We start from the raw sequence: 22641 nt of genomic DNA on the forward strand, positions 1-22641 counted from the left end.
TCTAGCTGCTCCATGCAGACTGGCAGCTCTGGCTGCTCCATGCAGACTGGCAGCTCTGGCTGCTCCGAACAGGCAGGAGGCTCCGCCAGCGCTGGAGAGGAGAAAGGCTCTGATAGCACTGAACAGGCGGGAGACTCCGACAGCGCAGGAGAGAAGAAAGGCTCCGACAGCGCTGAATAGGCGGGAGACTCCGACAGTGCAGGAGAGGGAGAAAGCGCTGGCTGCGCTGAACAGGCGAGGCGCACTGAAGGCCTGGTGCGTGGTACTGGAACTGGTGGTACTGGATCGAGGACACACACAGGAAGCCTGGTGCGGGGAGCTGCCACCGGAGGACTGGGTTGTGAAGGTGGCACAGGATGGACTGGACCGTGAAGGTGTACTGGAGAGCCTGAGAGCAGGACTGGCACAGGACGTGCAAGGCTAGGTAGGTACACAGGAGGCCTAGTGCGTGAGGCTGGCACATTTTTCACCAGCCGACTAACACGCACCTCAGGACTAGTATGGAGCGCTGACCCAGGTGCCATTAAATCCCCGACACGCTCTGTCGGACGAATCTTGTACCTAAAGCACCAAACTAGCAACTCCCTCATTACTCTCTCCTCCAATTTCCCCATTAACTCCTTCACAGTCTCTGTTTCGCTCACCTCCAACACCGGTTCTGGTCTCCTCCTTGGCTCCTCACGATAAACAGGGAGAGTTGGCTCAGGTCTGTCTCCTGACTCAGCCACTCTCCCTCTGAGCCCCCCCCAAGACATTTTTGGGGCTGATTTTCGGGTTTTGCTCTGCGCTGCCGTGTCTTTCTTTTCGACTCCATTCTCCTATAGCCCTCTTCGCACTGCTCCAGCGAATCCCAGGCGGGCTCCGGCACTCTCTGGGTCGGCCGCCCACCTGTCTATTTCTTCCCAAGTCGTATACTCCAAGCCTCTGCTGTCCATAACGTCCTCCCTTCGTTGCTCCAGCTGCCTGTTAACACGCTGCTCGGTCCGTGTGTGGTGGGTGATTCTGTAACGGTGTTCTTCGTTTGTTGAATGAGAGTCGGACCGAAATGCAGCGTGTTGGTTACTCATGTTTTTTAATGAAACAAATGAATCGCGGTACATGAAATAACTGATATAAATAAATAACAACAAAACGGAACGTGAAACCTAATTACAGCCTATCTGGTGAAACTACACAGAGACAGGAACAATCACCCACGAAATACAAAGTGAAACCCAGGCTACCTAAATACGGTTCCCAATCAGAGACAACGAGAATCACCTGACTCTGATTGAGAACCACCTCAGGCAGCCAAACCTATACTAAACACACCCCTAATCAACCACAATCCCAATGCCTACAAAAAACCCAATACAACAACACAATAACATAAACCCATGTCACACCCTGGCCTGACCAACTAATTATCTAAAACACAAAATACTAAGACCAAGGCATGACAGAACCCCCCTAAGGTGCGGACTCCCGGACGCACCTCAAAACCATAGGGAGGGTCCGGGTGGGCGTCTGTCCATGGTGGCGGTTCCGGCTCGGGACGTGGACCCCACTCCACAAATGTCATAGTTCCTCCCTTCGCGTCCTGGGATGATCCACCCTCGCCGCCGACCATGGCCTAATAGTCCTCACCCAGAACCCCACTGTACTGAGGAGCAGCTCGTGACTGAGGGGCAGCTCGGGACTGAGGCAGCTCGGGACTGAGGGGAAGCTCGGGACTGAGGGGCAGCTCGGGACTAAGGGGCAGCTCGGGACTGAGGGGCAGCTCGGGACTGAGGGGCAGCTCGGGACTGAGGGGTAGCTCGGGACTGAGAGAAAGCCCAGCACTGAGAGGAAGCCCAGTACTGAGAGGAAGCCCAGTACTGAGATGAAGCCCAGCCAGGCAGTTGAATCCGGCAGATCCTGGCTGACTGGCAGATCTGAAAGAGTCTGGCTGACTGGCAGATCTGGAAGAGTCTGGCTGACTGGCAGATCTGGAAGAGTCTGGCTGACTGGCAGATCTGGAAGAGTCTGGCTGACTGGCAGATCTGGAAGAGTCTGGCTGACTGGCAGATCTGGAAGAGTCTGGCTGACTGGCAGATCTGGAAGAGTCTGGCAGACTGGCAGATCTGGAAGAGTCTGGCTGACTGGCAGATCTGGAAGAGTCTGGCAGACTGGCAGATCTGGAAGAGTCTGGCGGACAGGCAGATCTGGAAGATTCTGGCTGACTGGCAGATCTGGAAGTGTCTGGCTGACTGGCAGATCTGGAAGAGTCTGGCTGACTGGCAGATCTGGAAGAGTCTGGCTGACTGGCAGATCTGGAAGAGTCTGGCTGACTGGCAGATCTGGAAGAGTCTGGCTGACTGGCAGATCTGGAAGAGTCTGGCTGACTGGCAGATCTGGAAGTGTCTGGCAGACTGGCAGATCTGGAAGAGTCTGGCTGACTGGCAGATCTGGAAGAGTCTGGCAGACTGGCAGATCTGGAAGAGTCTGGCTGACTGGCAGATCTGGAAGAGTCTGGCGGACTGGCAGATCTGGAAGAGTCTGGCGGACTGGCAGATCTGGAAGATTCTGGCTGACTGGCAGATCTGGAAGTGTCTGGCTGACTGGCAGATCTGGAAGAGTCTGGCTGACTGGCAGATCTGGAAGAGTCTGGCTGACTGGCAGATCTGGAAGAGTCTGGCTGACTGGCAGATCTGGAAGAGTCTGGCTGACTGGCAGATCTGGAAGAGTCTGGTTGACTGGCGGATCCTGGCAGACTGACGGCTCTGGCTGCTTCATGCTGACTGACGGCTCTGGCTGCTCCATGCTGACTGGCGGCTCTGGCTACTCCATGCAGATTGACAGCTCTGGCGGCTTCTTGCAGACTGACAGCTCTGACTGTTCCATGCAGACTAACAGCTTTGGCAGCTCCTTGCTGACTGGCAGCTCCTTGCAGACTGGCAGCTCCTTGCAGACTAGCAGCTCCTTGCAGACTGGCAACTCCATGCAGACTGGCAACTCCATGCAGACTGGCAGCTCCTTGCAGACTGGCAGCTCCTTGCAGACTGGCAGCTCCTTGCACACTGGCAGCTCTGGCTGCTCCATGCAGACTGGCAGCTCTGGCTGCTCCATGCAGACTGGCAGCTCCTTGCAGACTGGCAGCTCCTTGCAGACTGGCAGCTCTAGCTGCTCCATGCAGACTGGCAGCTCTGGCTGCTCCATGCAGACTGGCAGCTCCTTGCAGACTGGCAGCTCCTTGCAGACCTTCAGCTCCATGCAGACTGGCAGCTCTGGCTGCTCCAAGCAGACTGGCAGCTCTGGCTGCTCCATGCAGACTGGCAGCTTTAGCTGCTCCATGCAGACTGGCAGCTCTGGCTGCTCCATGCAGACTGGCAGCTCTAGCTGCTCCATGCAGACTGGCAGCTCTGGCTGCTCCATGCTGACTGGCGGCTCTGGCTGCTCCATGCAGATTGACAGCTCTGGCGGCTTCTTGCAGACTGACAGCTCTGACTGTTCCATGCAGACTAACAGCTTTGGCAGCTCCTTGCCGACTGGCAGCTCCTTGCAGACTGGCAGCTCCTTGCAGACTGGCAGCTCCATGCAGACTGGCAGCTCTAGCTGCTCCATGCAGACTGGCATCTCTGGCTGCTCCATGCAGATTGGCAGCTCCTTGCAGACTGGCAGCTCCTTGCAGACTGGCAGCTCCATGCAGACTGGCAGCTCCAGCTGCTCCATGCAGACTGGAAGCTCTGGCTGCTCCATGCAGATTGGCAGCTCTAGCTGCTCCATGCAGACTGGCAGCTCTGGCTGCTCCATGCAGACTGGCAGCTCTGGCTGCTCCGAACAGGCAGGAGGCTCCGCCAGCGCTGGAGAGGAGAAAGGCTCTGATAGCACTGAACAGGCGGGAGACTCCGACAGCGCAGGAGAGAAGAAAGGCTCCGACAGCGCTGAATAGGCGGGAGACTCCGACAGTGCAGGAGAGGGAGAAAGCGCTGGCTGCGCTGAACAGGCGAGGCGCACTGAAGGCCTGGTGCGTGGTACTGGAACTGGTGGTACTGGATCGAGGACACACACAGGAAGCCTGGTGCGGGGAGCTGCCACCGGAGGACTGGGTTGTGAAGGTGGCACAGGATGGACTGGACCGTGAAGGTGTACTGGAGAGCCTGAGAGCAGGACTGGCACAGGACGTGCAAGGCTAGGTAGGTACACAGGAGGCCTAGTGCGTGAGGCTGGCACATTTTTCACCAGCCGACTAACACGCACCTCAGGACTAGTATGGAGCGCTGACCCAGGTGCCATTAAATCCCCGACACGCTCTGTCGGACGAATCTTGTACCTAAAGCACCAAACTAGCAACTCCCTCATTACTCTCTCCTCCAATTTCCCCATTAACTCCTTCACAGTCTCTGTTTCGCTCACCTCCAACACCGGTTCTGGTCTCCTCCTTGGCTCCTCACGATAAACAGGGAGAGTTGGCTCAGGTCTGTCTCCTGACTCAGCCACTCTCCCTCTGAGCCCCCCAAGACATTTTTGGGGCTGATTTTCGGGTTTTGCTCTGCGCTGCCGTGTCTTTCTTTTCGACTCCATTCTCCTATAGCCCTCTTCGCACTGCTCCAGCGAATCCCAGGCGGGCTCCGGCACTCTCTCTGGGTCGGCCGCCCACCTGTCTATTTCTTCCCAAGTCGTATACTCCAAGCCTCTGCTGTCCATAACGTCCTCCCTTCGTTGCTCCAGCTGCCTGTTAACACGCTGCTCGGTCCGTGTGTGGTGGGTGATTCTGTAACGGTGTTCTTCGTTTGTTGAATGAGAGTCGGACCGAAATGCAGCGTGTTGGTTACTCATGTTTTTTAATGAAACAAATGAATCGCGGTACATGAAATAACTGATATAAATAAATAACAACAAAACGGAACGTGAAACCTAATTACAGCCTATCTGGTGAAACTACACAGAGACAGGAACAATCACCCACGAAATACAAAGTGAAACCCAGGCTACCTAAATACGGTTCCCAATCAGAGACAACGAGAATCACCTGACTCTGATTGAGAACCGCCTCAGGCAGCCAAACCTATACTAAACACACCCCTAATCAACCACAATCCCAATGCCTACAAAAACCCCAATACAACAACACAATAACATAAACCCATGTCACACCCTGGCCTGACCAACTAATTATCTAAAACACAAAATACTAAGACCAAGGCGTGACACATAGGCTAAAAATCACTTTCACCTGGAAAGGAGCATTCAAGAACATTAATATATGTAAATTAACACGCACTGTTTGCGGATGACAATACATTTCTGAAGGTTTTGGCAATATCTCTATTGTTTACAGTACCTATCTTTTGAAGAGGTTTAGATTATCCCTATTCATATCACTTGACTGATACATATAGCACTGTGTGACCATCCAGCGTTACTCAGTAAACTTTTATTTTGACAGAGAAATGTGCACTGTAAATCCTCTTGTTGCAAACATCACACTTTAAAATCCATGAGCTATCATGTGACCTAAAGTCATATGGATAGGTGGAGCGGGCTTGCACCTTTAAATGCACAATCCTTAATTCCTTATTCAGCCTGGAGAAATGTAACCACTCTCAAATTTAAAGATGGATCTATGAATGCAAAGACCGACAGTCTGTGAGATCAAAATTATAGTTTGACATATAGCTTTAAGCTAAATATACAAAAACACTAGTGAAACCTGAGCACTACTATGTGTGTACTAAAAATAACAATACAGTCTTGTGTTTTAATCCTGCATTCTCATCTGGAAAGTTTTGCTAAAGAGAGGCAAGTGCATTTGCCGCTTACTAACTCAAGACAGGCTAATATATTTTGTAACAGGAGGTTTTCTAAGTCATGAGAAACTCTACAGACGAAGCTCAGGGAAATATTCAACACAAGGGTGTGATAACAGACTATGGACAGTTCAGGAAATGACACAGTGTGGTGGAAGTGTCATGTGGGGATCTGAACCGTGGAGGGGGAGGACCATCCTCAGTGAATTTCATTCAAATTTAAATAGTGAAACATTTGTAGCATCCGTCTGATGGGTGTAGAGAAAATTTGAGTTTCATGTAGTAGCCTAAACCTATCGATGTTACTTTGAGCTGGGTGAATGGAATATGAATGACAGTCATCCAATATGCTGTAATTGAAATAAGGCCATGCTCATAAGAAAAATAATCGTTCTCCCTCATCTTAAACGGCACCCACTGCTACTGGATCTAAACCATGGTCTCCCACAGGAGAAACCAATGTATTGACCATTAGACTAACAGGGAATACCATGTGGTGTTGAGTGTGACTGATTCTGAAGTCACAGGCAGAGCTACGTCATTACGAGACCATAAGCCCGACTCATGTCCGCTACAGAAGCATAGGGAGCTCATATCCTCTCTAAAACAGTATTTGAGTTATAAATCATTGGATGATTAAAACATATGTTTATTTAATCCTTCAAATTGTCAAAACATTTTGCTCGGGTGTGAAAATATAAGTGCGGAATGATATCATATTAGATTGTGACCATCGTGGAAATTCTGAATAAAGTATATTTGAAAACGGAGTGTTTCACAATATATCTTATAGTTTTCATTGTGGCTCAGTTGGTAGACCTTGGTGCTTGCAATGCAAGGGTTGTGGGTTTGATTCCCACAGGAGACCAGTGTTAAAATGTAAACAACTATATGCACTCACTACTGTAAATCACTCTGGATTAAAGCGTCTGCTAAATGACTAAAATGTAAAACAATAAAAGCATGATATACCCCTGAAAATCATGTTTAAAAATACAATTATTAACATTCTTGGCTGGTATTATAAATAATAATAAAAATACAGAAAAAAACACATGGAAGACTAATTTAATCTCTGGTTCCATGGGAAAATAACTAAACTTCAGTTACCTAAATCAGATTAAATACAATTTTACACAGCCAAGCATCAATAACTGGATCAAAAAGCATGTGCTACTGTAAACTTGAGAGGTTGCAAGAGCCAATTCTTTTTACACAAATGGATTAACATCAACATTTCAATATTTTGCATTCTGGCAGGCTACAGGATCAGGTGATCCTCTTTCAATTCCCGAGCACGAGGCAGAGCCTGATCCATGGTCATTTTCTCTGGGTAAACAAAGTCAGAGTAGTCAATCCCGTCCATATCTGCGCTGGCCAACTGGTCGCCAGAGCCCTGCTCAGTGAAGAGGATTCCAGTGTCAGAACCCTCGCCTGACTGCTCTAGCTCTGAGCCATCCTCTTCCAGCACTCTGGAAGAAAAACAGAAGCACAAGACCATTAGCCATTACAGTCTACATCCTCTAAGCTCTTCCTATGATTTTTTACTACAGCACAGGCTGGGGCGTCTCTACACTCCCATCATCCCTGCTTCGTTCGTCTGGGAGTCTTAAGTCGTATTCAGTTGAATTGTGCATTGAATCAACAATATTTCAAGTGATTAACAAGAAAGGCTGAGTGATAACTCTAAAACTGTTCTATGAGGAAAATATATTGTTGAAATATTGTTCCTTTGCTTACATTATCAACTGAGTAAATTAGAAAATAAACACATTTAGATTCATCTGTTGTAAAACATTAAAAAGTTGCTCTAATACCTGTGAAGAAACACTTATTACTCCAGTCACTACATTGGATTTGTTACATAGTAACAGTGGTTGAAAAAGTACCCAATTGTCATACTTGAGTAAAAGTAAAGATACCTTAATAGAAAATGACTCAAGTAAAAGTGAATGTCACCTAGTAAAATACTACTTGAGTAAAAGTCTAAAAGTATTTGGTTTGAAATAGACGTAAGTATCAAAAGTAAATGTAATCGCTAAAATATACTTAAGTATGAAAAGTAAAAGTATAAATAATTTCAAATTCCTTATTTTAAGCAAACCAGATGGCAAGATTTTCTTGTTTATTTTAATTTACAGATAGCCCGGGGCACGTTCCAACACTCACACATCATTTACAAACGAAGCATGTGTTTAGTGAATCTTTCAGATCAGAGGCAGTAGGGATGACCAGGGTTGTTCTCTTGTTAAGTGTGTGAATTTTACAAATTTCTTGTCCTGTTAAGCATTCCAAATGTAACAAGTACTTTTGGTTGTCGGGATTTATGGAGTAAAAAGTACATTATTTTCTTTATGAATGTAGTGAAGTAAAAGTAAAAGTTGTCAAAAAAATAAATAGTCAAGTAAAGTACAGATATTAGGTATTAATTAGTAAACTTACCAATGCTTCTGTTTGCATGGTACTTTTAACAACCGTAGTACACAATTTATAATTAAACAGTATTTCCTGACTTTTTGCCAATGTTTTTTTTAACATGCTTAGAGGGAATTTATAATGATAATCCCTTTCAGTGCGACCTACAGTATAGGGAAGAGGGTTTCGTGAGATCCAACCCTTTTGGGTCCTGATGTTTTCTAACTGATTCAATGTCTTGCTGAGGACTTAAACCACTAAATGGGAAGCGGTGTTGTTACGGTTTTCTTCCATCTCCTCCTCTGACGAGGAGGTGTAGCAAGGATCGGACCAAAATGCAGCATGGTAATTTTGATACATGTTTAATAACGATGAAACACGAACAATACAAAACAAGAAACGAAACCCGTAATAGCCTATACTGGTGCAAACTAACACAGAGACAGGAACAATCACCCACGAAACACTCAAAGAATATGGCTGCCTAAATATGGTTCCCAATCAGATACAACGATAAACACCTGCCTCTGATTGAGAACCACTCCAGGCAACCATAGACTTTCCTAGATAACCCCCAATACCTACAAAAAAAACAAGACTAAACACACCACATAATAAACTCATGTCACACCCTGGCCTGACCAAAATAATAAAGAAAACACAAAATACTAAGACCAGGGCGTGACAGGTGTCTTAGGCCATATGAGAGCAAATTTCCTTATGATAGCAATTGTTTAGCTTCCTCAATAGTGAAAATGTTTAACAGAGCTGAGAACATATTGTTCTCTTCAGTCTGCTGTAATATAATAAATGCAGATATTAATGCTTGGGTGCTCTTTCACCCATGTATAATTAGATCACCTAATTCATATGGCTTATAGTTTAAACACTCAACTTTCAGCAGGATAATCTAGAACCATAGAGTGTAGTTTAACCTCATAGTAGTAAGTCAATAAAGTGCTTACTTCTTGTATGCTACCATCACTCTTGGAATGAGAAAGAATATCAGAGGCCATTCAAGTCACAGTACGCAACTACCAGACTGATTCTGTCATTAAAAAAAACATTTCCTACTACAGGAAATTGTATAGTGTTTCTTGAAAATTCTGAAATGTTATTGATCAAGTCTATTATTGCAATTCTTTATGGGGACATATCTCATCAAAAACAATGAAGCAAAGAAGTTAGTCAGGACAATTCTGTCACATTATGCTCAATTCTGAAATTCAATAGGCCATCAAGCTTTGGTCTCCGGATGAATTAATTTGCGATGACGTATACTTACATATCCTTTACTGCAAATGGAGGGAGTCTGTCAGGAGGCCCAGGCAAGTCCATCCATGGACCCCTCTGTGTCTCACAGTTGGGATTTGTGGCGTCTGGCCTGCACTTAACCCACATATATCTACCTATTGCTGGAGCACCTGTATTTCATAAAGGAATAACAACATATAAACATAACTAATTTGTGACAGAGAATCTTCATGGACAATATTCCTATTGAATATGAAATACAGGTTACTGCCAAAACAAAGGAAACTGAGTAAATGAGGGATATAAAGTATATTGAAAGCAGGTGCTTCCAGGTGTGATTCCTGAGTAACATCAAATTAAATTACATTTGATGTTATTTGATGCCTTTGTCACAACAGGTGTGTAGACCTTAGAGTGAAATGCTTACTTACAAGCTCTTAATTAACCAACAATGCAGTTATAAGAAAAATACCTACAAAAAATAAATAAAAGTAACAAATAATTTAAGAGCAACAGTCAAATAACAATAGCGGGGCTATATACTGTACAGGGGGAACTGGTAAAGAGTCAGTGTGCGGGGGCACCAGTTGAGGTAATTGAGGTCAAATGTACATGTAGGTAGAGTTATTAAAGTGACTATGCATAGATAATAACAGTTTAGTAGCAGCAGCGTAAAGGGGGGGGGGGGGGGGTGGAAATAGTTTGGGTAGCCATTTGATTAGATGTTCAGGAGTCTTATGGCTTGGGGGTAGAAGTTGTTTAGAAGCCTTTTGGACTTCAACAAACTAACATGGTCCGAGCACACCAAGACAGTCGTAAAGATGGCACGACAAAATCTATTCCCCCACAGGAGACTTAAAAGATTTGGCGTGGGTCCTCGGATCCTCAAAAGGTTCTACAGCTGCACCATTGAAAGCATCCTGACAGGTTGCATCACTGCCTGGTATGGTAACTGCTCGGCCTCCGACCACAAGGCACTGCAGAGGGTAGGGCGTACGGCCCAGTACATCACTTGGGCCAAGCTTCCTACCATCCAGGACCTCTATGCCAGGCGGTGTCAGAGGAAGGCCCTAAAAATTGTCAAAGACTCCAGCCACCCTAGTCACCCCAGGTGGTCCTGTATTTGGCTCCATCCATCTTCCCATCCATTTTAACCATCTTCCCTGTCCCTGCTGAAGAAAAGCAGGCCCAAACCATGATGCTCCCACCACCATGTTTGACAGTGGGGATGGTGTGTTCAGATGAATGAGCTGTGTTGCTTTTACGACAAACATAACATTTTGCATTGTTGCCAAAAAGTTCAATTTTGGGTTCATCTGACCAGAGCACCTTCTTCCACATGTTTGGTGTGTTTCCCAGGTGGCTTGTGGCGAACTTTAAACGACACTTTTTATGGATATCTTTAAGAAATGGCTTTCTTCTTGCCACTCTTCCATAAAGGCCAGATTTGTGCAATATACGACTGATTGTTGTCCTATGGACAGAGTCTCCCATCTCCCACCTCCCACCTTCATCCAGAGTGATCATGGGCCTCTTGGCTGCATCTCTGATCAGTCTTCTCCTTGTATGAGCTGAAAGTTTAGAGGGACGGCCAGGTCTTGGTAGATTTGCAGTGGTCTGATACTCCTTCCATTTCAATATTATCGCTTACACAGTTCTCCTTGGGATGTTTAAAGCTTGGGAAATCTTTTTGTATCCAAATCCGGCTTTAAACTTCTTCATAACAGTATCTCGGACCTGCCTGGTGTGTTCCTTGTTCTTCATGATGCTCTCTGCGCTTTTAACGGACCTCTGAGACTATCACAGTGCAGATGCATTTATAGGGAGACTTGGTTACACACAGGTGGATTGTATTTATCATCATTAGTCATTTAGGTCAACATTGGATCATTCAGAGATCCTCACTGAACTTCTGGAGAGAGTTTGCTGCACTGAAAGTAAAGGGGCTGAATAATTTTGCACGCCCAATTTTTCAGTTTTTGATTTGTTAAAAAAGTTTGAAATATCCAATAAATGTCGTTCCACTTCATGATTGTGTCCCACTTGTTGTTGATTCTTCACAAAAAAATACAGTTTTATATCTTTATGTTTGAAGCCTGAAATGTGGCAAAAGGTCGCAAAGTTCAAGGGGGCCGAATACTTTTGCAAGGCACTGTACATATGAGATGAGTAATGTAGGTTATGTAAACATAAAAGTGGCATAGTTTAAAGTGGCTAGTGATACATGTATTACATAAAGATGGCAAGATACAGTAGATGATAGAGAGTACAGTATATACATATACATATGAGATGAGTAATGTAGGGTATGTAAACATTATATTAAGTGGCATTGTTTAAAGTGGTTAGTGATACATGTTTTACATCAATTTCCATCCATTTCCATTATTAAAGTGAGCTAGAGTTGAGTCAGTGTGTTGGCAGCAGCCACTCAATGTTAGTGGTGGCTGTTTAACAGTCTGATGGCCATGAGATAGAAGTTTTTCAGTCTCTCGGTCCCTGCTTTGATGCACCTGTACTGACCTCGCCTTCTGGATGATAGCGGGATGAACAGGCAGTGGCTCAGGTGGTTGTTGTCCTTGATGATCTTTATGGCCTTCCTGTGACATCGGGTGGTGTGGGTGTCCTGGAGGGCAGGTAGTTTGCCCCCGGTGATGCGTTGTGCAGACCTCACTACCCTCTGGAGAGCCTTACGTTTGTGGGCGGAGCAGTTGCCGTACCAGGCGGTGATACAGCCCGACAGGATGCTCTCGATTGTGCATCTGTAGATGTTTGTGAGTGCTTTTGGTGACAAGACAAATTTCTTCAGCCTCCTGAGGTTGAAGAGGCGCTGCTGCACTTTCTTCACAACGCTGTCTGTGTGGGTGGACCAATTCAGTTTGTCCGTGATGTGTACGCCGAGGAACTTAAAACTTACTACCCTCTCCACTACTGTCCTGTCGATGTGGATAGGGGGGTGCTCCCTCTGCTGTTTCCTGAAGTCTGCAATCATTTCCTTTGTTTTGTTGACATTGAGTGTGAGGTTATTTTCCTGACACCACACTCCGAGGGCCCTCACCTCCTCCCTGTAGGGCGTCTCGTCGTTGTTCCTCCCTGTAGGCCGTCTCGTCGTTGTTGGTAATCAAGCCTACCACTGTAGTGTTGTCCGCAAACTTGATGATTGAGTTTGAGGCGTGCATGGCCAAGCAGTTGTGCGTGAACAGGGAGTACAGGAGAGGGCTCAGAACGCACCCTTGTGGGGCCCCAGTGTTGATTATTAGCGGGGTGGAGATGAACAAGTCGCTAGGTGTAGGGAAGGCCATAAGCAAATAGGTAAACTGGGATACGACTAAAGAGTTAACCTGTTGAAACTCTAGGGGCGCAATTTCATTTTTTGGATGAAAAACGTTCCCGTTTTAAACAAGATATTTTGTCACAAAAAGATGCTCGACTATGCATATAATTGATAGCTTTCGAAAGAAAACACTCTGACGTGTCCAGAACTGCAAAGATATTTTCTGTGCGTGCCCTAGAACGTGAGCTTCAGGCAAAACCAAGATGAGACGGCATCCAGGAAATGAGCAGGATTTTTGAGGCTCTGTTTTCTATTGTCTCCTTATATGGCTGTGAATGCGAGAGGAGTAAGTCTGCCCTTTCTGTCGTTTCCCCAAGGTGTCTGCAGCATTGTGACGTATTTGTAGGCATATCATTGGAAGATTGACCATAAGAGACCACATTTACCAGGTGTCCGCCCGGTGTCCTGCGCTGAAATTGGTGCGCAAAAGTCAGCTGCAAGTATTTTTCCACAGAATTCAGAGGAGAATGCAGGCTTCCACGAACGATATATCAATGAAGAGATATGTGAAAAAACGCCTTGAGGATTGATTCCAAACAACGTTTGCCATGTTTCGGTCGATATTATGGAGTTAATTCGGAAAAAGTTTGACGTTGTAGGTGACTGAATTTTCGGTTCGTTTCGGTAGCCAAATGTGATGTACAAAACGGAACGATTTCTCCTACACACAGACGCTTTCAGGAAAAACTGCGCATTTGGTATGTAACTGAGAGTCTCCTCATTGAAAACATCCGAAGCTCTTCAAAGGTAAATGATTTTATTTATTTGGTTATCTGGTTTTTGTGAAAATGTTGCGTGCTAAATGCTACTCAAAATGCTAAGCTAGCTTAGCATACTCTTACACAAATTAGTCAATTGCTATGGTTCAAAAGCATATTTTGAAAATCTGAGATGACAGTGTTGTTAAGAAAAGGCTAAGCTTGAGAGCAGGCGCATTATTTTCATTTTATTTGCGATTTTCAGAAATCGTTAACGTTGCGTTATGCTAATGAGCCTGAGGCTTTAGTCACGATCCCAGATCCGGTACTATTGTAAACATATTATAAATTTTGTTGTAATCCTGTCACGACTTCTGCCGAAGTCGTTGCCTCTCCTTGTTCGGGCGGTGCTCGGCGTTCGACGTCACCAGTCTTCTAGCCATCATTGATCCTTTTTTCATTTTCCATTGGTTTTGTATTGTCTTCCCACACACCTGTTTTCAATCCCATTCATTACCTGTTGTGTATTTAACCCTCTGTTTCCCCTCATGTCTTTGTCAGAGATTGTTTTATTGTCAGTATAGTGTGATTGTTGCATAGGTGCGCATCGGGTCCTCGTACCCATGTTTGTACATTTATTGTTATGGAGCATACTCGTGGAACTTTATTAAAAGACTCCATTTTACACTCAGTTTGACTCTCCTGCGCCTGACTTCCCTGCCACCTATTACACCTATGCATGACAAATCCAGAGACGTTAGAAAAAGTATCTAGATAATCTATGAGGCTCAGGAGGGATCCAAATTGTGGATTTAAAAGAAAACATGAATCTTCAGCGTACAATGACACCTTTGTTTTTAAGACCTGGATTTCCAGGCCTTTGGTATTATTGTTGGACCTGATTTTAATCATCTAACATTTCGATGGCCATATTAAATAGATATGCTGATAGTGGGCAACCTTGTTTTACTCCTCTTGACAATTTAAAACTTTCTGAGAAGTAGCAATTATTTACTATTTTACACCTAGGTTTACAATACATAACTTTAACGCCTTGTATAAGAGATTTTCTTAAATTGAAATATTCCAGGCATTTATATATAAATTCCAGTCATACTTTATCAAAAGCCTTTTCAAAGTCAGCTATGAATACCAGGTCTGGTTCCCAGATTTTTCATAGTGTTCTATTGCTTCCAGGACTTGTCTTATGAAGATCCAGTCCATTAAAACAATTGGAGGCCCCTTACCTAATCAGATAGTTTTTTTACATGGACGATACATTGGAGATAATATATTTACCATTTCCTGTGTCAGTAATAATGAAATCAGACCTTGTTGAGTATCTGATAATCTGCCATTTTTATTGGAGTGGTTAAAACATGCTAATAATGGTCTTCTGTGTACATCAAAAATGGTTTGGTGTACCTTAACTGGTAAATAATAATAATAATAATGATTTTTTATTTATTGTTAATACATTTATTAATTGGACAAAACAAAGATATAGCCCTACTCAATAACATAAATCTGTAGCCTACAGTGTGGTGAGAACCATAGATCATTGTCATTTAATTTGTTTTCACCTTTGTTTAACCAGGTAGGCTAGTTGAGAACAAGTTCTCATTAACAACTGCGACCTGACCAATATAAAGCAAAGCAGTGCAACACAAACAACAACACAGAGTTACATATGAAATAAACAAACATAGTCAATAATACAATAGAAAATGATATATAGTGTGTGCAACTGAGGTAGGATAAGGGAGGTAGAGGACTTGATGATTAGTTGAAAAGTTGAATCAGGTGTATTTGTCCGGGGCTTCAATAAAAATGTAAATACTGTTGGGGACTGGAGTTGGGAAACACTGGCCTAGACAGCTAATTCAGAAAAACCGGATTGTCTCTTTCTTCCATTTTTAACATTACAAAATGGAAACTGACAACTGTCTTTGTCTTCATCTGTTTATTTCTTGTAAGCAGAGACCTTGATATTATGGTTGGATCTGCAAAAATCGCTGAAGCTGGAGACTCTTATCTCCCTCACTAACTTCAAGCACCAGCTGTCAGAGCAGCTCACATATCATTGCACCTGTACATAGCCCATCTGTAAATAGCCCATCCAACTACCTCATCCCCATACTGTATTTATTTATTTATTTTGCTCCTTTGCACCCCAGTATCTCTACTTGCACATTCATCTTCTGCACATCTATCACTCCAGTGTTTAATTGCTATATCGTAATTACCTCGCCACTATGGCCTATTGTATTGCCTTACCTCCCTTATCTTACCTCATTTGCACACACTGTTTATATATACTTTTTTTCTCTACTGTATTATTGACTGTATGTTTGTTTATTCCATGTGTAACTGTGTTGTTGTATGTGTCGAACTGCTTTGCTTTATCTTGGTCAGGTCGCAGTTTTAAATGAGAACTAGTTCTCAACTATCCTACCTGGTTAAATAAAGGTTATATAAAATAAAGAAAAAATAAATTGTAGGTATCTGTGGTAGAGAAGAAGAATATTTATGACAATTTAGCATAGACACTATTACCTCTGGTTATCGTCATTATGATTTAGGCATAGCTTGGCCTACATAACTTCCTAGCTAGTTTGTTGTGATATCCCGCTAGCCATATTAGTGCTTGCTAACACTAATAACAAAGACTTGTTTATCTATCCCGAGATAGATTAGTGCCTGTCGTTTCCAATTGGAGCAAATTAATCAGAGGGCAGAACAAGCACAAGCTAGTGAGATCCTTGTCAGGCCCTGGTCTTAGTATTTTGTGTTTTCTTTATTATTTTGGTCAGGCCAGGGTGTGACATGGGTTTATTATGTGGTGTGTTTTGTCTTGTTTTTTTTGTAGGTATTAGGATTGTGGTATAGTGGGGTTATCTAGAAAAGTCTATTGTTGCCAGAAGTGGTTCTCAATCAGAGGCAGGTGTTTATCGTTGTCTCTGATTTGGAACCATATTTAGGCAGCCATATTATTTGAGTGTTTCGTGGGTGATTGTTCCTGTCTCAGTGTTAGTTTGTACCAGATAAGGCTGTTTAGGTTTTCACGTCACGTTTCTTGTTTTGTATTGTTTGTGTTTATTCTTTTATTGAACATTTATCAAAATAACCACGCTGCATTTTGGTCCGCCTCTCCTTCGCCGGAAGAAAACCGTAACAGAATCACCCACCACAAAAGGACCAAGCGGCGTGGTGACAGGCAGCGGCAGCAGGAGCAACAAAGTCTGGATTATACGACTTGGGAGGAAATAGACAGGTGGGCGGTCGACCCAGGGAGAGTGCTGGAGCCCGCCTGGGATTCACTGGAGCAGTGCGAGGAGGGTTATAGGAGAATGGAGTTGAAGAGACAAACACGGCGGCGTGGATGGAAGCCCGAGAGTCAGCCCCCAAAAATTCTTGGGGCGTGGCACAGGGAGAGTGTGGCAGAGTCAGGAGTCAGACCTGAGCCAACTCCCCGTTTATCTTAAGGAGCCAAGGAGGAATTCACTGGAGAGCCGGTGTTGGAGGTGAGTGAAGCAGAGACTGTGAAGGAGTTAATGGGGAAATTGGAGGAGAGAGTTATGAGGGAGTTGCTGTGTTGGTGCATGAGGCACGGAATTCGTTGGAGCATGTCGGGGATTTGATGGCACCTGGGTCAGCGCTCCATACTCGTCCTGAGGTGCGTGCTAGTCGGCTGGTGAAAATTGGGCCAGCCTCACGCACCAGGCCTCCTGTGCACCTCCCTAGCCTTGCACATCCTGTGCCAGCTCAGCGCTACAGTGCGCATAGCAGTGCTAACCGTGGCGGGCGTGGTACTGGTCAGGCACCGTGTTATGCGGTGGAACGCACGGTGTCCCCAGTACGCGTGCTTAGCCCGGTATGCAACATCTCAGCTCCTCACATCTGCCGGGCTAGGGTGAAGATCCAGCCAGGGCGGTTGGTGCCAGCCCTGCTCTCAAGATCTCCAGTACGCCTTCACGGTCCGGTCCATCCTGTGCCACCTCCACACATCAGCCCTCCGGTGGCAGCTCCCCGCACCAGGCTTCCTGTACGTGTCCTCGGCCCAGTACCACCAGTGCCAGCACCACGCATCAGGCCTACAGTGCGCCTCGCCTGTCCAGCGCTGCCAGAGCCTTCCTCCTCTACAGCGCTGCCGGAGTCTCCCGCCTGTTCAGCGCTGCCGGAGTCTCCCGCCTGTCCAGCGCTGCCAGAGCTGCCAGTCTGCATGGAGCAGCCAGAGCTGCCAGTCTGCATGGAGCAGCCAGAGCCGCCGGTCAGCATGGAGTAGCCAGAGCCGCCGGTCTGCATGGAGCAGCCAGAGCCGCCAGTCTGCATGGAGCAGCCAGAGCCGCCAGTCTGCATGGAGCAGCCAGAGCCGCCAGTCTGCATGGAGCAGCCAGAGCCGCCAGTCTGCATGGAGCAGCAAGAGCCACCAGTCAGCATGGAGCAGCCAGAGCCGCCAGTCAGCATGGAGCAGCCAGAGCCGGCAGTCAGCATGGAGCAGCCAGAGCCGCCAGTCAGCATGGAGCAGCCAGAGCCGCCAGTCAGCACGGAGCTGCCAGTCGCCAGTCTGCCAGGATCAGCCAGGTTCTTCAGGATCCGCCATTCAGCCAGGTTCCGCCAGTCAGCCAGGATCTGCCAGAACCGCCAGTCAGCCAGTATCTGCCAGAACCACCAGCCAGCCAGGATCTGCCAGAGCCATCTACCTGCCTGAGCTTCCTCTCAGTCCTGAGCTTCCTCTCAGTCCCGAGCTACCCCTCAGTCCCGAGCTACCTCAATTCCGAGCTGCCCCTCATTCCCGAGCTGCCCCTCAGTCCAGTGGGGTCCTTGGTGAGGGTTACTAGGCCAAGGTCAGCGGTGAGGGTCGCCAATCAAAGGACGCGATGCAAGTGGACTAAGACTTTCTTGGAGTTGGGTCCACGTCCCGCGCCGGAGCCGCCACCGGACCCTCCCCTATGGGTTTAGGTGTGCGGCCGGGAGTCCGCACCTGGGGGGGAGGGGGGTCAGGCCCGGGTGTGACATGTGTTTATTATGTGGTGTTTTTTCTTGTTTTTTTTTGTAGGTATTAGGATTGTGGTATAGTGGGGTTATCTAGAAAAGTCTATGGTTGCCTGAAGTGGTTCTCAATCAGAGGCAGGTGTTTATCGTTGTATCTGATTGGGAACCATATTTAGGCAGCCATATTCTTTGAGTGTTTGGGTGTTCCTGTCTCTGTGTTTGTTTGCACCAGATAGGCTGTTTAGGTTTTCACGTTACGTTTGTTGTTTTGTTCGTGGTTTCATCTTTATTAAAGATGTATACAAGTAACCACGCTGCATTTTGGTCCGCTTCTCCTTCAATGGAAGAAAACCTTAACAATCCTATTTGCGCATTGTAACATTTATTTGCATATTTCCGTTAGGGTACGCCTACTCTGTGAAGTGCGCGTGTGCAATAACTCAATTCACCCTTGCACTCATTCTAAAAGCAATTTGTTAAACATTGGCAAAAGTAAAGTCTACAAAACGCTGTCCAATCTGTTTGTTACAGATTCTAGTTTTGGAAACAGAAAACTGTATGGAGATCAGATGTTTCATCGATGAGAAAATTATCAGAATGTCGGCCAAAATCAATCTTCTCCCACTTCTGGCTAATGGTAGTGAGTGGATACGCCAACCGGGTGCTTCACATTGATACATCCGGTGAAATATCTGTCTCACTGTTCTGTGCTGATAAATGATCTAGTGTTAAATTATTAGCTACATTGAAAAGGCACTAACGTTACTCAAGTACCTAGCTAGCTAACATGCTGGGTGTGTCTCACGTTTTACACAAGGTTCAGGGAAGACCATCGAGCCAATCTAGCTAGTTAGTTATCTAGCAAGGAGCGACCATAGCATAATTGCCAGCTTTAGCTTGCTAGTTAGTTAAGGTTAGCATGCTAGCTAATCCCCCAAAAAACTATATTAGATGGTAACTAGCTAGCTAGCCTAGTTGGTAGGTCAAACAAAAACATGAGCTGACGTTTGCTAGTTACAGTTAGCTAACTAATATCAGGCAACTAACTACCTATGCTAAATCATCCAGCAGAATTCATGTTTCCAAAAAAGCGAAATAAATTGCATGGAAACCATACTTTCTCTCCCGTGTTAATGTTTTTCACCTACAACACTTTGTTTATTTCATGTCTGAATTTTTGGTGCTTTCAAGACATCGGGGAACTCGGAAAAAAACAGATCAGATCATGACGTCAGGTCGGAGAGTCAGAGTTCCAGAAAGATGCCCGAGTTTCCGACTTGTAATTCTAAGTTTGATGACCTTTCAAAACTATTTTCCCAGTCGGAGATAGTTTTTCCCCGAGTTCCCGGAGATTTCCGAGTTGTTTTGAAAGTGTCATTTGCACACTGACCTACTCGACCATATTCTCTGCGCACTGTCACATGACGCCAGTGTCAACACGTGGGCATGTTCGAGGTCATTCTTATTTAGAGCGTGTTGCACAGATAGGCAGATCTTGACTTGATGCCTTAATTCCTGGGATAAATAAATAATTGCACCAATGCATCATATTAAAAAGTGAGAATGCTCATCAACAGTGAAACCCTTGCAAGGTTACATGATGGAATAAGAGTTTGTCTTATGATCATTTTAAGTGCATTTATAAACCATTATTCAACCAAGCTTAATAGGCTTACAATTAGGCCATTAACGATTGACTATTTCACAAGTTTAACCATAACCAGGGGTGAAAGTAAGCCGGTATGGTCTTGTACAGCATCCCGGCAAAAATAAATATTGGGGGTATGCTGTACCGGTAAAACGTGAGCCTAACACAATAATTAACACAAAATGACGTGAAAAATATAGGCTATTTTACACCATTATTTAACACTACCGCATGTCAGCCACATTACAAATTGTACATTTTGACAACGACCGAGACGCACTTGGACAGCTGTGGTTGCATCAATGCATGCGGTGTAAGCCCAATGACAATTGCAGAATGTCATTAAAATACACGTTTACAATACACACCGTTTACAATACACAAAGTGTTTTGTAACGGATGTCTCTTTCCATTCATCAAATTGCAGGAGCACAATGCGTGTACGAACGTGCGCGGGTACCCTACAGGCGACAGGAGCGCCTTTTTGAAGTGATTGTTTGACAATCAAATGAAAAATGCACCCTTAAATGAATGCCCAATTCTAAGATTTTTTTGGGGTATGTGAACCTGTTTTTCACATTGGGCCTGGAAATCAGACCCTAGAGCCCTTTATTGCAATGATGTCAATGAGCTGAATTATGATGCGGTCCGTGCTATCAGGGTTCCTTGGGATGTCCCTACCCCACTGGAGTTGATATTTAAAATGGTTACGCTAAGGGTTAGGGTTACGTAAGGGTTATGGTTTGGTTTAGGGTAGGGTAGGGTAGGGGTTAAGTTTAGGGTAAGAATGTCCCACGGATTCCGGATAGCACTGAGCAATATGGTGCTATCACAAAACTTTAACATGTGTAACAAGCATGGTAACATGCATTCATTGTTATACCTCTGTAATTACAGACTGCAGATACGTACAGTTACATGTTGTTATTACAGTGAATTATTACAAGTAATTACAATAATTGTTAGTTTAATTAATTACATATGTAATTACACTGTAATAAAGACCCCTTAAAATAAAGCGTTACCGATCAAATTACACTTTCACTTATGCAAGCACCCCTTTTATAAATGACAATTTAAAGTTATGAGCAACATGTGTATTGTTCTAATTTGTGGTTCTTCAGGTGTTTTAATACTCTCACTCATACTTTATTCTGGTTGTGAAAAAAAAGTCCTCCAGTCAGAAAATACAGACAAATGTAGACAAAATACACAGACCCGGTTTCGTGACATCTTGTCAGCAACCTAGGGTATTTTGTCAAGCGTGCCAAAAGCACACATCACATTGATAGCAGAAGTGCAGATACGTTTTCAACATTAATTAATCAACATAAATGTTATTGTTACAAATCCGTAACTACACCTACTTACTTTTCTCAACAATTAAATACTGTAGTACCCAACATGTGGCTAATCCAAACATTTGATAATGCCTATTATTTATTTGAATAGGCTACTTACCAAATCCGTTATCTGCGAAAAAGAAAATGACAGCCAGTGTCAGACAGATCTTCAAATTCAGTACCTTCATTATTTCCTTTGTAATGAGGAGACGTCAATATATCCTTTAAAGAATAACCTCTGTGTGAATATTCTTAAATACACTTAATCGTGCTGTTGAATGTCTCCAAACCCTGCCCATTTATGCGTCATTATTTCCTGAAACCAGACGTCTTCGTCAGAAGTTTATCATCTGCAGTGGAAAGTTATTGTCTTCCATATATGGTATGCCGACGTTCACCACATTGAGTTAATAACGTAGATATAGCCTAAATAAAGATGATTAATACAGTATATCTGAACATTCAACGGCTATAAAAATGGGTAGTCCCACTGTAAAACTGCAGTAGACCAAACTCTGTTGACACATAGCATCATTTGAATCATCAAAATTCTCTCTTTGACCCAATAGATAATCCAATATATTAATTCATAGTAGTCACTCAGAAATGTCCTTGTTTTCCATGAAAACATTCATGAAATGAGGTGCACAATGAATATGAAATATAGTCAAGATGTTGAAATGATCATAAATAAGGATTTTTAATTGAGATAATAATTGTGTCCTTCAAACTTTGCCTTCATCAAAGAATTGTCCATTTGCAGCAATTACAGCCTTGCAGACCAGTGGCATTCTAGTTGTCACACCATGCTTCCTGAAACACCTCCCACAAATTGGATTGATAGGTACTTCTTACATGCCATATGGTCAAGTTGCTCCCACAACAACCCAATAGGGTTGAGATCTGGTATTTTAATTTTTTAATTTGACCTTTATTTAACCAGACAAGTCAGTTAAGAACGAATTCTTATTTTCAATGACGGCCTAGGAACAGTGGGTTAACTGCCTGTTCAGGGGCAGAATGACAGATTTGTACCTTGTCAGTTTATTTAACCAGACAAGTCAGTTAAGAACGAATTCTTATTTTCAATGACGGCCTAGGAACAGTGGGTTAACTGCCTGTTCAGGGGCAGAATGACAGATTTGTACCTTGTCAGGGGGTTTGAACTTGCAACCTTCCGGTTACT

General features: G+C 44.6%; 1 protein-coding gene across 2 annotated transcripts; it reads right to left on the reverse strand.

Annotated features, from left to right (window-relative positions):
- Positions 1-4785: 4785 nt before the first annotated feature.
- On the reverse strand, positions 4786-21567 carry LOC135512124 (sericin-1-like). 2 transcript variants are annotated; one of them, XM_064933812.1, is made up of 2 exons: positions 9469-21567; positions 4786-7240 (listed from the first exon to the last, which is right to left on the reverse strand). In XM_064933812.1, exon 1 carries the CDS (start codon positions 12427-12429, stop codon positions 11875-11877), a length of 555 nt encoding a protein of 184 aa, XP_064789884.1. In that variant the 5' UTR covers positions 12430-21567; the 3' UTR covers positions 4786-7240; positions 9469-11874. Both variants share the same exon structure in this region, with proteins under 2 accessions (XP_064789884.1, XP_064789885.1).
- Positions 21568-22641: the final 1074 nt, after the last annotated feature.

The sequence above is a fragment of the Oncorhynchus masou genome, chromosome 24 (assembly GCF_036934945.1).
Source record: "Oncorhynchus masou masou isolate Uvic2021 chromosome 24, UVic_Omas_1.1, whole genome shotgun sequence".
In the NCBI taxonomy this organism is placed as follows: domain Eukaryota; kingdom Metazoa; phylum Chordata; class Actinopteri; order Salmoniformes; family Salmonidae; genus Oncorhynchus; species Oncorhynchus masou.